The sequence below is a fragment of the Gossypium hirsutum genome, chromosome A12 (genome assembly GCF_007990345.1).
Source record: "Gossypium hirsutum isolate 1008001.06 chromosome A12, Gossypium_hirsutum_v2.1, whole genome shotgun sequence".
Classification (NCBI taxonomy): Eukaryota; Viridiplantae; Streptophyta; class Magnoliopsida; order Malvales; family Malvaceae; genus Gossypium; species Gossypium hirsutum.
The window spans coordinates 95,995,763-96,010,752 of record NC_053435.1 but is presented as its reverse complement, the minus strand read 5'-3'; the positions used below and the strand labels follow the sequence as shown (position 1 = coordinate 96,010,752).

Genomic DNA, 14,990 nt, shown 5'->3' with positions numbered 1-14,990 from the left:
ATAAAAATATTTATCTAGATCAAGAAATGACTCAAACGGACATTAATCCCCGGAAAAACTAAAATAGCGGATTAGTCATTGGATCACGTTAGAGCATCGTTTTGGTTTAATGTTAGTTAAATTAATGTTAGTTAAATTAAATATTTGTTATGTTGTTGTAATATAAATGAATTAGATTATAAATATATAAATGATATGATGATTTGAAAGATAACAAGTCCCGATTGAACTTTAAAAATTCTTAGGATACAAATGACATGTCATTAGGGATTTCATGTTTCAGGTGTTGGTCTTGAATGTCCTACTAATGGATGAGGTCATGTATTTGTTGCGGATTCTCCACAGCTCGAGTGAGCAGCATTGTGTAGTTTACATTCCGACCCATAGCTCATGTTAGCGAACCATTTCACAGCTCGTGTGAGCATTGTTGTAAAGGAAATGTTACAATTATTTGTAAAGGCATACTTCATGTGAGCTTTCCCGAGTATCCGATGAAATTCTAGATGGTTTAACGAGTAAGAAAAGGAATGGAACGGTAAGTGACTTAATGGAAAGGTTCATGACTATATGAAAGGGTTGATGCTTATATAATGTATCTTATGAAATTCTACTTATGATGTAAATGAGTTTATATGTGTTGTTGATGAACCTATTAGCATGTGAGTTCGATGATGCTTGAATAGGCTTATACTAAACTTATGGCATTAGTAATGGTTTACGTTTAATCTTTGAATCGTAATATTGGAATTAGTAAGTTTAACACCCCCTAACCCTTATCCGTCGCCGGAACAGGGTTACGAGGCATTACCTGAAAGTTCAAAACAAATACGAGCAGTCACATAATTATTTAGCATACATATTTCAATTTAATTATAACGTCCTTTTAATGAGCCCTTGAGGCCCAAAACATATATAAATATGCCTAAATCATGTTCTATCATCAACCTAATAAACTAACCAATATACATTCATAGATACTCTACCTGTATTGTCTAAATTAATCTAATAGTATACCAATAACTAATTCTATATTCATACTTATTTGAACCAAAACATATCATTTGATAGTAATAATTCATAACACATTAGTTCATATGTTTTTAAACATTATCGTATTATAACATCATTTAAAACCATTTCTCAAAATGACATACACAAACAACCTAGGTACATGCCATTTACCAAAAAGGAAATGTAATTCACCACTTTGAGTTCGGGATTAGCTTTGGATGCTGATTCAACGATTTGACTTTACCTAACCTGCGCACGGAAACAAACTGTACGCTGAGTATAAACTCAGTGGTATTTTTATAATCCGAATACTTATTAAACATGAATTTATAATATTTATTTATATAATCACACATAAACAAAATCATTCAACAAATAATCAATTTCATAAATGCATCATACATAACACTTTCAATTCTCATATCATACTATTTTAATTTCATAATTGCTATTCAATAGCTTTTCGCAATAGGATACACCATTCAATTTCAAACCAATATCCATTTCATGAATCCCTGATTCATGCAATTCCATGCATTTCAATTGCATATTTCATTTCATTGTCCATTCCAATCCATATTCAATATCGTTCATTGTCAACCAATTAGCCAAATCATTTGTTTACCCTTATTAACAAGACTCGAACTTTGATGGATACACGAATCCAACCAAAACACACCAGTACGACACTCAGTGCCTTATCGGCCAAGCCGAAGTAAAACAGTACGGTACTCAGTACCTTATTGGAATTATCCGAAGTAATAATACGACACTTACAGTACCTTATGGACTCAAGGTCTAAGTATCCCTGAACACTTCCAATCCTATGGCATGCCAACTATATCCAACTCATCCCGACCCTGTTAATAGGGTATTCAATTCACTTTTCATCTTTCCATTCATTACACAATTCAAATAACTTATAAATTCCAATTCAATACAATTCAATTCAACTCAATTCAATTTCAATACTACAATTATCTAATATTCAAATATCGTATCAATCACAAATTCACATACATTAAATTCAACATAAAAAATGCTATTACTTACCTTAATATCTTACCATAAACATTTAAATCAAAATTCAAAAATTAATAATTAAATTTGGATTATAGAGATACAACTGTATTTTTTGATCTAATCTTCGTTGACTCTTTCCTTTTCTTTCTTAGCCGAAGTCTCCGGTACCACGTTAGCTACGGAATTTAAACAATTAAAAATTATCAATACAACACAATTTCATATCAATTATTTCAATTTATACAAAACTTTTTCTTAAATCCCAATTTAGTCCTTAAATCTAATCAACTTTTTCTCTTACAAAACCAATTTCATAACTCCCTAATTTCACCATATAACCCTAATTTCAAATTTCTTTCAATTTAGTCCCTACTACTTAAAACTTATAATTTGTTTTACAATTCAATCATTTTCTCAATTCTAACTTAAAATTCTATCAATTCAAACCCTAATTCTTCAATTAATTCAACATAACCCACATCTAAAAATCAACTAACTTTCAAAATTTCCACTTATATCAAATAGTGTTTTGTTCTAGAATTCCAAAAACATCAAATTTACAAGAAAATGGATTAAATTGACTTACCACTTAAGCTTGAAACCTTGAAATCCCTAATTTTCTTTTTTTCTTTCTTTTCTTTCTTTGTCCCCTGTTCTTCTCTGTTTTGTTTCTTTATTTCTCATTTTCTTTGTTTTATTTACTTTAGTTTATTTATGTTTTATTATATTATATTATTATATTAATATATTATTGTATTATATACTTAAGTATTAAGTATTAAGTATAAATATATGTATATTATATATACACATAGGATAATATTTTCCATACATTTGCCACTTATTTCCCCTATGGTTTATTTGCTAATTTAGTCTTTCAACTTTTCTTGATTCTATAATTAAACTTTCACCCTTAATTCAATTTAATCCTTATACCTACTTAACATTAATTCAAACTAATTCACCTAATTAAAATCTAATTAACCACACAACTAACTTCGTAAATATTAAAAATATTTACAAATCTGTTTTTTGAAAACGGAGACCCAAAAATACACTTTCCTATACCCGTGACTATCGAGTCATTGCAGTAAGTAAGCAAATGGAATGATTCATGATTGTATGGTAACGATGATGAATTAAATGTTATGTTTATACATGGTTGATTTCATATGTATCATGAATAAGTATGCTAACTTGTGAGTTTGATGGTGTTATATAGGCCTTTATTAAGCTTATGGCATTGGTAAATGCTTATACTTATTCTATAAATTTCATTATTGAAATGGTAAGTTATGTTTAAAGTTTATAAGAGCTTGCTAAGAACTCGTTGCTTACGTAGTTCTTTTCCTTTGTCTTATAAATATTCAGAAGTTTGATCAGTTGGAAAATCGTTGGAGACCTATCACACTATCCAGTAATTAATTCAATAGTTTTTGAGCAATTTGGCTAAGGTTTATAATGGCATGTATATGGTGCTTTGTAATGTTATAATGGTGTATATGTTAATAGTGTTTTGGCATGTATAAGCTTTGGAAAGTTATGTTGGTTTGGTACACTTTGATGCCTCACCAAGTTATGTGATTTTGGTTACTTTAAAGTGTTTTTTTATAAGGTTATTTTGGCATGTTGATGATGACTTGAAAATGGCTACTTGTGACATGTTTTAGTTCATATTTGAACTAGGTTATTATGTTTGGAAATGACAATATTAACATGTATAAGATGTTTTGAAATGATATTTAGTAAAAGTGTAAATGGCAATTTGATATGTTTGAGCCTTGATATTTATGTATGGCTGATGGACTTATAATGCTTGTTAAGTTAAGTTCATTTGGTCACTTTTAGGTAAACTATGTGTATGGTCTCTTGGTATGAGATGTTGTCTTGGTAATGGTTATTTATGTTGTGGTTAAGTACATAATGAAATTAGGCATTTATGCATGGAATTAGGTAATGTTAACATGTTTCCGTAAATGGTGTTTGGATGTAATTGTGGTGCCTTTAAATGACATATTGGTTAGATAATTAGGTTGATTGAATTGGCATAATTATGTGTATTTGAATGATGCTTTAGTACTTTGAAAGTGTGCACAAATGGATTTAAAGTTTATGCATGAATTGGTTAGGAAATAGCTTGATTTTAAGTGAATTTTTTAGTCCACACGGCCTGAAACACAGGCGTGTGTCATTTGAGGATTTTCTTAGGGTTCAAGTTAGTGAGTTACACAACCTAATACATGGTCTAGCACACGGGCATATGGGGAAACTCAGGGAGTTACACGGCCTGACACATAGACTTGTGACAAGGCCGTGTTACCCTACTCAGTGAGTTACACGGGTGAGGACACGGGTTGGGACACGGCCGTGTGTCCCTTGTTTGAAAGTTATATCGCTTGGGGCTATGTCACACGATTTTGTGACCCTTGTTTTTCTATTTTTGCAACTTATTCTTAAACGTTCCAATTTGTTTCAAATTAGTTCCAAATTGCTTTCAAGCTATTTCCAGGGCCTCGAAAGCTTGATTTAAGGACGAATTGTATGAGAATGAATGGTTTATGATATATTTAAATTATATTAAATTTTATGATGTTTAAATGTTTCTGGTTGTACAGTAATGCTCTGTAACCCTAGTCCGATAACGGAGACGGGTTAGAGGTGTTACATTTAGTGGTATTAGAACTACGGTTTTATCAATTCTAGGATTAAACGCAGCATGTATGGAGTCTAGAAATACATGTTATTATATAACCTGTGATAGCGTAGGAACTCCTAACTCAAATTGAATTATGTTTCCATATAGATAAAAGATCTCTTCCAACCGAGCTAATTCCGGCGATGCTGACAGAATACTCAAGTATCTGATTAAAAGGTTTCTAATGATGAGCAGAAATTTATAAAGGTTAGACTAAAGGTTCATAATGTTTGTATTAAAAATGAATGTTATGTTTGATGTGTATTTATGATAATTAAATTTTGAGGCATTACGACCTCCATCCCATCGTTTTCAATATTCTATATCATGGAATGTTTATAGTGTTTCTGTTGTGAAAGTTCACAAGTATGGAGTCGAAGAGTTCAGTGGTTGAATGTGTAATGATGTGGTCAAAGCCGAGAGTTGGGTAGCAGATACAAAGTGTTATAGATGAGATATTAGATCTTTTTGAAGACTATTTGGGATGTGCAACGTCACTGTTAAAAGAAGAAGTTATTCACTGATAATCGACTATAACTGGTATGGTATCTAAAGAACGGGTTAACTGAGATTTCTTCTAAATTAATTACTTTAGTGAAACAAAATAATGTGAGATCACTAATGACTTTAGTAGTTAGGGGGTAGTGTTCGAACTGTAAATAGATCGGAATGCAGCCATTATGGCGTAGTATCTTACAATCACCTCATCTGGGTATTATATGTGCTCTTTTATTTTAGTGGCATATGCAGTTGTTTTATCTCCAGATATGGTTCTTATCGCGTGGGGATGCTAGCTAATCATAATGATAGGTAGAGGTATTGTTAGTCTGGCTAATTAATGATTGGCATTGCTCTATTTTTGGCATTCTATTCAAATATGTTTTGGTAGAGCACTCGATGACAAAACTCATGTGTTATTATTTTTTACTTTACTGGTTGTTGTTCTGCTCTATGCATATGAAATTTGTGTTGTTTATGTTACAGTTGGTTCCAGTGCATCTAAGTGATATTCTCCTTTTGGATTTTTCTTTGGTGTATCATTAATCTCTTTAACAATCAATATGTTCTTATTATGCCGCATGGTCTTCAATAGAAATAACGTGGATATGGACAACTGTGTCTGGAAGGCTAATAAATTTGCATATTTTGATAGTATAGAAATGGGTTATATTTTCGGGAGTTTAATAGAGCTTTACATCTTGGGCTTCTTTATTTTGGCTTTCTTATCGTTCTTATTGTTTACTTTATCATATATAGTCCATCTGTAAAGGATACACATTGGCCTTAGACTATTACACTTGTTATAGTTATAATTCTTGATTGGATCACGAGAGTATGTTGTTACAGATCTCAACTTTTTAGAGGACGTGTTGCTGCATTTATTGATACTTGAGGCATTAGCGTTTGTCTTATTAAAGCAATGTGTTTCGTCTGAGGAAAGGTTTTCATGGGAAGGAACAAAATAATACTTCTAATTCATCTGATGGTTGTGGCTCTAATATAGTTCAATGCTTTGATGTTAATAATGGGAATAGTCTTATTATGTTCAACTTTTAGCTTTCAAGAAGGGATAAATAGTAGTAAAAGTATAGACGGTGGAAGATCAAGCATAGCATCACATATTGGTTCTCATTATTCAGATGATCTTGAATTATGTCAACAAGTCAAAACTGGATGTCACATTTTGTATGAACTAATACAGTTTGTTACGATGACTGGTATTATGAGGAAATTATGATAGATTTTATGTCTAGATTATCTTGATGACAAGAAAAAAGAATTGATTTGAATTGTTACTATCACGTTGATGTAATCGACTCATTTGTTTTAGTTAGAATGAATTATTCATTTGAAGAGCTAGTTGAGTTGTATGTATTTGAATTTATCTGTAGATTCGAGAATAAATTTCATGAAGTTATGGGCAAACAGACAGACAATCAGAATGAGAAATTCAGATTTTAGAAGATATGATACAGAGATATATCAACCAGATCAGAGATGGTTGGGAAAATGTTATTGAGTTAAATTCGTTTTGATAATAGCAACTATCATACTTGCATTTAAATGATATTGTTTGAAGCTTTTCATGAATGGAATGTAGAACCCTGGTATGCTAGCCAGATAGAGCGACAACACGTTAGTTGAATAAGAATAACTAAAATATTTATCAGTTGAAAGTTACAGATACAGATATGTTGGAAACATCATTTTTAATCTAATATAAAAATAAATCATTTTCTAAAATCCATATTTCTAAAGTCAAGCCTAAATTTAATTATTAACGGTTGGAGAAAATTGTGCACCAATTCCTTATGTTTGACTTTTGCTCTACCACCAATTTATTTATTTGTTTTTTTTTCATTCATTAGGTTTTTTTGGGGTTAAAACGATTTTTTTAGTTGGATATTCATGTTAGTAAGTTATGGTTCTGAAAATTAATAGTTTTTAAAAATTTTAATTTTTTAATTTGTTATAATTTTTTAATAATAACCGAGTCAGTTATCATTACGCGTCACATTTGCATTGTAATGCTTGAAACATAATTTTTGTTGGTCCAATAATTTTCAAATATGATATGCTCGATTAATAGCCTTTTTTTCCTTTTTTTTTTTTCTCTTTTTAACATTTAGCCTAAAAAAGTAATCTTTTTCTTTTGGTGTAAAAAAAAAGGAAGTAATCTTTTTAAATTTTAATGGCACAATCATTTCTTAAATTTTAGGGTAAATTATATTTAAGGTTATTAAATTATTAGTAAATTTACATTTTAACCACTTAACTTTAAAAACTTATAAAATGACCATTAAGTTATTTGAAAATTTTCTTTCAAGTCATCGAACTATTCAAAACTTTTTATTTAAGTCATTGGGTTGTTAAGTTTCTTTTAAAAGAAAATTCAGCTAGTAAACTCTAAGCGACGATTCACGATCGGTATAATGATAGTACCTATCAATGAATAAAAGAATATATCTTAGATTCAAGTCAATCTAAAGGTTAGTGTCGAAGATTGGGAAAGAATACTATTTAGATTTTAATTTGCTGATTCCTGATGTTTAAAACTATTTTATGGAAAAAAATTGAATTATAAAAGAGAAATAAAATAGAGCTTTCAATAAAAGCTTTCGATTAGTCCAGACAGTGCGAACAGATAAAGTCATAGAATAATAATTTTAGCAGAGATTGTATGTAGGTATTAACGTGACGTCCAAGTTTTGATTTTTATTTCTGCTGCAATTACAATCTTTTGTGGTGATAATATTTTTGCGAATTGATTTTTTTTAGCTTAAGCATTAATTGTTGAAGTTAAAAATCTATGGAAAAGGAAGAAGCTTTTGGCATTGACCCGATCAACCATTAAAAGCTTATTCAGCTATGAAACATGACATGATAAAACATTACATTGCATCTAATGCTCTTATTACGATGTGCTTAAAGCCTACCAATGGATTCCAATTCCACCTACTTGTGAAAATTTAGCAATTTTAAAGAAATGAGTTCTTGTTGTTCATAATTGTGGGTGAATTTTTTTTTTACATAATTATCAATTACAAAATATATTTTATGGTTTCACAAAATGAATAATTAATTTTTTGAAAATTTAAAATTTTTTTTAGAATTATCGTTATAAAATGTTGTAAAAGGACTAAACTGAATATTTTAACTATAGGTCAAAGGTAAAATTAGGTATGAATTTTTCAATTAACGTTTCACATTATCATTTTAACATATAAAATTTGACGGACTAATTTATACATTCTAAGAATTTATTTATTTTTCAGTCGAGCCAAAAAGCAATCTGCCCGAAGTACAGCCGCTTCCCTGGTACTTTTTCCATTTTGTTTTGGTTATAACTTGGATTATGTAATCTCCATTTCTGACGTATATGCACACATCTGAATTGCGGTTAGAAAATTGATGCCATGAACTTGGACATTCTGTGCGGTCTGTAGAGTATTCAAGATTGAAATTATGGGTTCGAGTGGAAGCCCAACATACTAGATGTGGGCTTTGGCATCTCAATTTTAGTTGTTAGGAAATGCATGAGACTATTCAATTCTGAACCATGGCAATAATGGAAGTTGAAGGATACAAAACTCTAGTCAACGGAAGTCCTTTAATGACAGAGTCGACCCTACACTAACCTCGACAGAACTTTACTTTTTTCAAGTCAAGAGAAAAACCCAAAACCCTCTTCTATTTATCTCCTCTGTTACTGCTTTTACCCATTTTTAGTACTACTAATAATAAAACCAAAGTTTTCTCTTTAATTTCTACAGCAAAGAAACCACCTTTTACTGTCTTTTCTTATTCCTTTTCGTACAGAGCAACGGTAGAAATCCCACTAAATCCGGTTTCAAATTTCAAAACTTAAAAAGGTACATTTTTTTAAAGGACTTTTATATTTTTTTTAATGTTACTAGAAACAAATTGAGAACGAAGAGTTTATTTTATTTAGAATATTCAAATCCTTTACGAGAACCGAAAGCTGAGAGAGAAGAATAGATGCTTTGATTTTTATGTCATGGCTGGGTAAGTTGACTATCCTTCATTTTTCTTGCTTTGGAATTTCCTGATTTATAAAGAAAAATTATTACTTTGGGTACTTAGGGCAGTTTCTGATGTCTCTGTTCCTTATATTTGATGGGGTTAGCATGTTGTTTTGGGATCCTTAGCTGAAATCCCTCTCTTTTTGGAAAAAAATTATGTTCATTTTCTGGGTTTTTGCTAGGAAAGTGAAAAGACTATCTGGGCAGTTGTTAGTTCATTCATTTGTATGTTTATGATTAGGGCTTTCTGTTGTATTAGATTTATGTAATAGATATAGATGACGTTGGGTTGGGTTTTTGATTTTCCAGTATAGATAAATAAGAGAACTTGCGTTGTTAGGCAGGGGAGAACTGCTAATAATGATGATGTTTGCTCACTTTTGGGTGTTTTATGCAGAACATGGTTGGTGGATGGTAACAGGATTGCGTCCAAAATCAGGAGTGCATCTGATCCTGGAAGGGTGACATGGAACAGCAACCCAACCAGATCTTGTCCTAATTGCCATCATATTATTGACAACAGTGATGTATGACTTCTATCTTGTCCAATGTTTTATGTTATATGCTTTTGGTACCTGAAAGAGATTAGTTGAACAAGCATAATATGGTTTGTGCTGACCATCATAATTCATCTTAAGTTTACATTAGTAGCTCAGGAGCTTTTCTGAGTTTTTATTGCTATCTTAACATCTTATATGATCGAAACAACAAAACAAAATGTTCGACTGCAATGCCTTAAAACTTTAACCTCAGTTACATTGCTGCTACTTAATAGAACCTTGGATTTTACCATATGGTCTCCAAAACTAAGGTACTTGGACTTGGGTGTGAGTGTCGGATACAGATATGTGTCTGGCAAAGGTATGTTTAGACTTTTCCAAGTTTTTCCATGTATTTGAAGGTCAGAACATGAGTGTCAGACATGGGTACTTTGAGAAAATTAAGAGTCCAAGCAAATAGGTCCAATGTCAGTCTTTTGCCCATCTTTTCTATCTGTCAAGCTAAAGTGCTCTGCATTGCAATACTTGCTTGACTCTAACTTGGAAAATCCTAATCTCTGCTGAACTATTGTCTTACAACAATTTATCACTCGTATAGAAACAGGATCTACCTATGATCATAAAGCTATTTACTTGTGATGTGGTTTATGTCTGGCATCGGATGTCTAGATTTATTATTAGTATACCAATTATATTCAATGACATTCGAAGATATTGTGGATTATAATTGTTTTGACAATCATAAGCTCAAGTATAACGAAACTCATGATATTCTGATTTCACTAGTTTAACGATTGTTTATCTTGCTTGACTTTCTAATAAAAATAAATATAATGGCATTGGTTAAATATTCATAACTATGAACAGTAGGGCATTAGTACATGTACATAGCAACTAAAAGTGTGTGTTCCTAGGTGAATCAATCATGGCCAGGGTTACCTCGAGGTGTCAAATTTGATCCATCTGATCAAGAGATCATATGGCATTTGCTTACAAAAGTTGGCGTGAAAGATTCAAGACCCCATCCATTCATTAACGAATTCATCCCAACCATTGAAAATGATGATGGTATCTGTTATACACATCCCCAAAAATTACCAGGTTGGTAAGGATTGAGGATTTTATTCTACCATTTTCTTTAAGTATCTTTTTACTAATATTAATAATGAAAATTGAAACTTTAGGGGTTAAGGAAGATGGAAGTGTATCCCACTTCTTTCATCGAGCTATCAAAGCTTACAATACTGGAACTCGGAAACGTCGAAAGATCCATGGTGATGATTTTGGTGATGTCCGCTGGCACAAGACTGGTAGGACCAAACCAGTCTTTTTGGATGGTGTTCAGGAAGGGTGCAAGAAGATTATGGTTCTCTATATGACCACTGTCAAAGGTGGAAAATCTGAGAAAACAAATTGGGTGATGCACCAATATCATCTAGGAACTGAGGAGGATGAAAAAGATGGGGAGTATGTTATTTCTAAAATATTTCATCAGCAGCAACAACCCAAACAGGGTGATAAAACTGAGCAAGATTTATCTGAAACAACTGAAACAATGATTGTTAGAGTAGATCCTGTGACTCCAAAGTCTGTGACACCTGACCCACCACGAACAGGGAGGCAATGCCATGAATATGACCAAGGACAGGAGTATACCATTCCTTGCATCGATCCCTCTGCTCAGGTAATTTCTCGTTCTTGTTTTCCTAATTATATGCCTTGGAATTCTTTGTAGATTGCTTTTTATCTACTTGTAGTAGGGTTATATTTGAGACCATATTCTTTGCAGCCACCTTTCTTCAGCGAAGAAACATACGTCAGAGATTTGGGATTACATTTCCCTATAATATACAAAAGTTGTTTTCTAGGATATTGTCATTGGATGAATTGTGGTTAGAGGCCAAGCAATTGTATGCTCTCTAATGTAAGTGGTAATTTAGATGGGCCGTGATATTTGTTTTCTCTTAGGTATTTTCAGCAAAGCACCCTACAACGCAGTATGTTGAAGATGAAGCTCAAGCTGAATGTGAAAATTCCAGTCTAAATGATCTACCTGCTCCAGAAAATCATCTTAATGAGATGTTAGATAATGATGATAATAATGATAATCATGCTGAGGAAGATTCAAAGTGGTGGGATGGTGAGTCGCAGTTTTTGTTGGATTCACAACAGCTTGTGGAAGGGCTGTCTCTTTGTGATGAGCTTCTTCAGAGTCAGTCTCCAAGGAGGGATGCTGATGGTAATGAAGGAATACTAGATGGCAAACCTCGTCTTTCTGATTATGCTGAGTTAGGAGCAGAGCATCTTAAGAAGGATCTGGAGGAGTGTCAAAACCTGGAAGATGATCCAACCAACATAGAGCTGGATACACCACCTGAGTTCCGCCTGAGTCAGCTTGTATGTTACATCTTTTCCTAACTTGTTTCTCTAATTTGGCTATTATAGTCTCTAGTTATAATAAACTTGTTAACTGGTCTTGTAGGACTTTGCATCACAAGATAGCTATACTGCTTGGGGTGTGAGCTAGGTGATTGACTAAATACATTTGTCATGGTTCATGAAGAAGTTCGTGGTTAAATATTTTGTGAACACTTTACCTTATGAATCATCATTATTTTGGGGCTATGTCAACTGTAAATTTTGGTGGGAAGCTTGAACCATATCTAATGATGGCGGAGATACTATTGACATTTTGCCTGTGGGAGTTGCTGTTTTTGTGACTTCAAATGTAACCCTTCTGTTCAGCAATGGGTCGAACATATAGTTAAGAGCTTCGAACATGGGATACTAATGCCCCTATAATGTCTTCTTATCGTAGCAATGAAACTTTGTGTTAGTTTGGTGTATAAATCTATGTTCACCATTTGTTTGTACTGCGCATCATATAAATGGTGATTCCTTTCGCTTTATAGTTTCATAACATGCTGCAACTCATTGAGGGGCTTGGCAGGGTTATCTTTTTCCTATCAAAGTAAAATTATATTAAAACCCGAAAAGATAGAACTAACCTAAAATTTAGTTAGAAACCTTGCAGCAAGAAAATTCACAAAACACCTCAACTCGGTCAATTGTACCAAAAGCACTGAAAATTAGAAATTGAGCACTCCTTGGCTTATAAAACATGAGTAATGATGAATCTCTGTCAATCTCAAAACACCGGTATACAAGCTCAGTGCTACTATTTAAGATAATCTCAAATTTTCTCATTCAATGTTTTGACGGTTCCGCAATTAACTCTTCTTCCAGTGCAACTGTACTAAGACCTAATATTTTGCCTAGAGCCCAAGGTTCTTCAATCTCCCTTGGTAAAACCAAGATTATAATTCAACTATTTCTAACAACACTAGTAAAACCAAGTTGATTCTTGGAAATGAGAAAGGCAAAGAACGTGAAGTAGAATTTTGGGCATAATCCATAGCATCTATTAATCCTTTGGTATATAACTAAAGCAGCTGCAAAATTCTTAGCAAAGAACCATTACGCAGACAAGACAAACATACATTTGTGCAAAGGGAGAAATTTTCTCATGTCTTTAATTGTATGGTGGAAGTTTGTCTGGCAATTTCACTTGCTTTGAGCTTATCCATCTAAAGGTTGTGTTGAAGAAAGAAGGAAAAGAACTGTCCAAGGAAAATTCAATGCCGTGTGGACCATTTAATCAATAGGGGAAGTCAGGATCTGTCAGCATCAACGAAACGTTAAACGGATGATTGCCCAAACCAACCAAGCCAATATGGCATCACACTCACATAGGTGAAGAAAGGTTCATGAACCTGGCGAGCTTTACAGATCACAGAAGTTAGATTGAAAATGGCTTAGAGAGACACCACTTTTTCTGGTTACAAAAACTGATCTAAAGGTCCCAACTAACTTATTCTATCCTTCTTTAGGGAGCACAATTGCTTTCCCACAGATAATGTATATACGCGACTCCTGCAAGAAACCCGTGTTTGCTGGCAGCTTGTTGGGATGCTAAATGAGTGTAGGACACTTACATAGGTGTCTGCACTAAAGATTTTGTAAGTATACACATGAGGTTAGGGAATGGGCCTTAGGGTGTTGTTGAAGAGTTTCATTTATAAGTCGCGGTATTTTAAACCCGTTGAATGCCACGACGCAGACTGAACAAGAGACATGAAGGACCACCACAACCTGCCCAGTATCTCCATCGGCAACTTGCTGATTTTGGCGAGGTCAATACTCAGGCTTTCCATTCAACTTGTTTTATTCCTTCTTTTAACCACACCACTTTCATTATTGTACTTGTGTAATGTAAGAGCAGAAAGCCAAAAGATCCGAGTTGTTTTGTCAATGGAACAACACAGGGGTTGCTCTTCATCTTAACTGCTCCTCCACCAGATGATGGTGTCAATTTTGATCTAATAACCTTAGTTTTAACACAACAATTATAACATCTAACTAACGAATCTTAATCCATGTTTTGTTGGCTAAAATCACCACAGTATACTTCTTTTATACATATTCTGATAACAGAAATTATATGATTGGCAATGACAAACAAAATCATTCTAATTCTCCTAACCTGCTGTGCCCTGCAGGCTGCAGTCCGTATGAGAAACATTTTTTCATAGTTTTGAGTAATAAAATTAATGGAGGAGACAAGAAATTATGAAGCACCCGAATTGTCTATTTCATGTTCACACAGATTTGACATATCAACTAGTTTTCTTTCTTTTATTTAGTAATGAATTTATATTACCTAATCTATTTTATGTTTGTTGACAGGCGCCAAACATACATACATATTAATAAATTAATGAATACCATATTCGACGATAGGTTCACCTAATAAATTATTTGAAAAGATTCATTCCTAATATTGTATTAATCAAAATTGATAATCACATGAAAAGAAGCCACTTTAAATCACCCCCTAATCCTATGCATTATTGCATCTTAGTTTCAATATTGGGATCAAACTGATGAGATGTTTTGGGAACTTTTTAAACATTGTAGAAAATAAATAACCTTTTAAATAATTTAAACCAATATTCCAATCCTTTTGTGAATCTTAGTGGGGGCAATACTTGCCCCAACTTTGTAAAACATGACTGATGTATCTAACACTCAGCTTAGCCTTTCAATAAGAGCTTGAAGAATTTTGGTCGATACATCATACATGCATATAGATTGCACATGCCCATCCCTTTGTGAGTTCATCAATTTGGACGACAGACAGATCACCAAAAATCCCTT

The 14,990-nt window shown here is 32.8% G+C and overlaps 1 protein-coding gene across 2 annotated transcripts; it reads left to right on the top strand.

The window, feature by feature from the left end:
* Positions 1 to 8,850: 8,850 nt before the first annotated feature.
* LOC107934800 (SUPPRESSOR OF GAMMA RESPONSE 1) lies at positions 8,851 to 12,623 on the top strand. 2 transcript variants are annotated; one of them, XM_041083175.1, is made up of 7 exons: positions 8,851 to 9,102; positions 9,183 to 9,256; positions 9,671 to 9,800; positions 10,688 to 10,874; positions 10,958 to 11,457; positions 11,742 to 12,170; positions 12,256 to 12,623. In XM_041083175.1, exons 2-7 carry the CDS (start codon positions 9,249 to 9,251, stop codon positions 12,298 to 12,300), a joined length of 1,299 nt encoding a protein of 432 aa, XP_040939109.1. In that variant the 5' UTR covers positions 8,851 to 9,102; positions 9,183 to 9,248; the 3' UTR covers positions 12,301 to 12,623. The 2 variants fall into 2 exon arrangements, with proteins under 2 accessions (XP_040939109.1, XP_016722800.1); XM_016867311.2 differs by having other exon boundaries at positions 8,851 to 9,256.
* Positions 12,624 to 14,990: the final 2,367 nt, after the last annotated feature.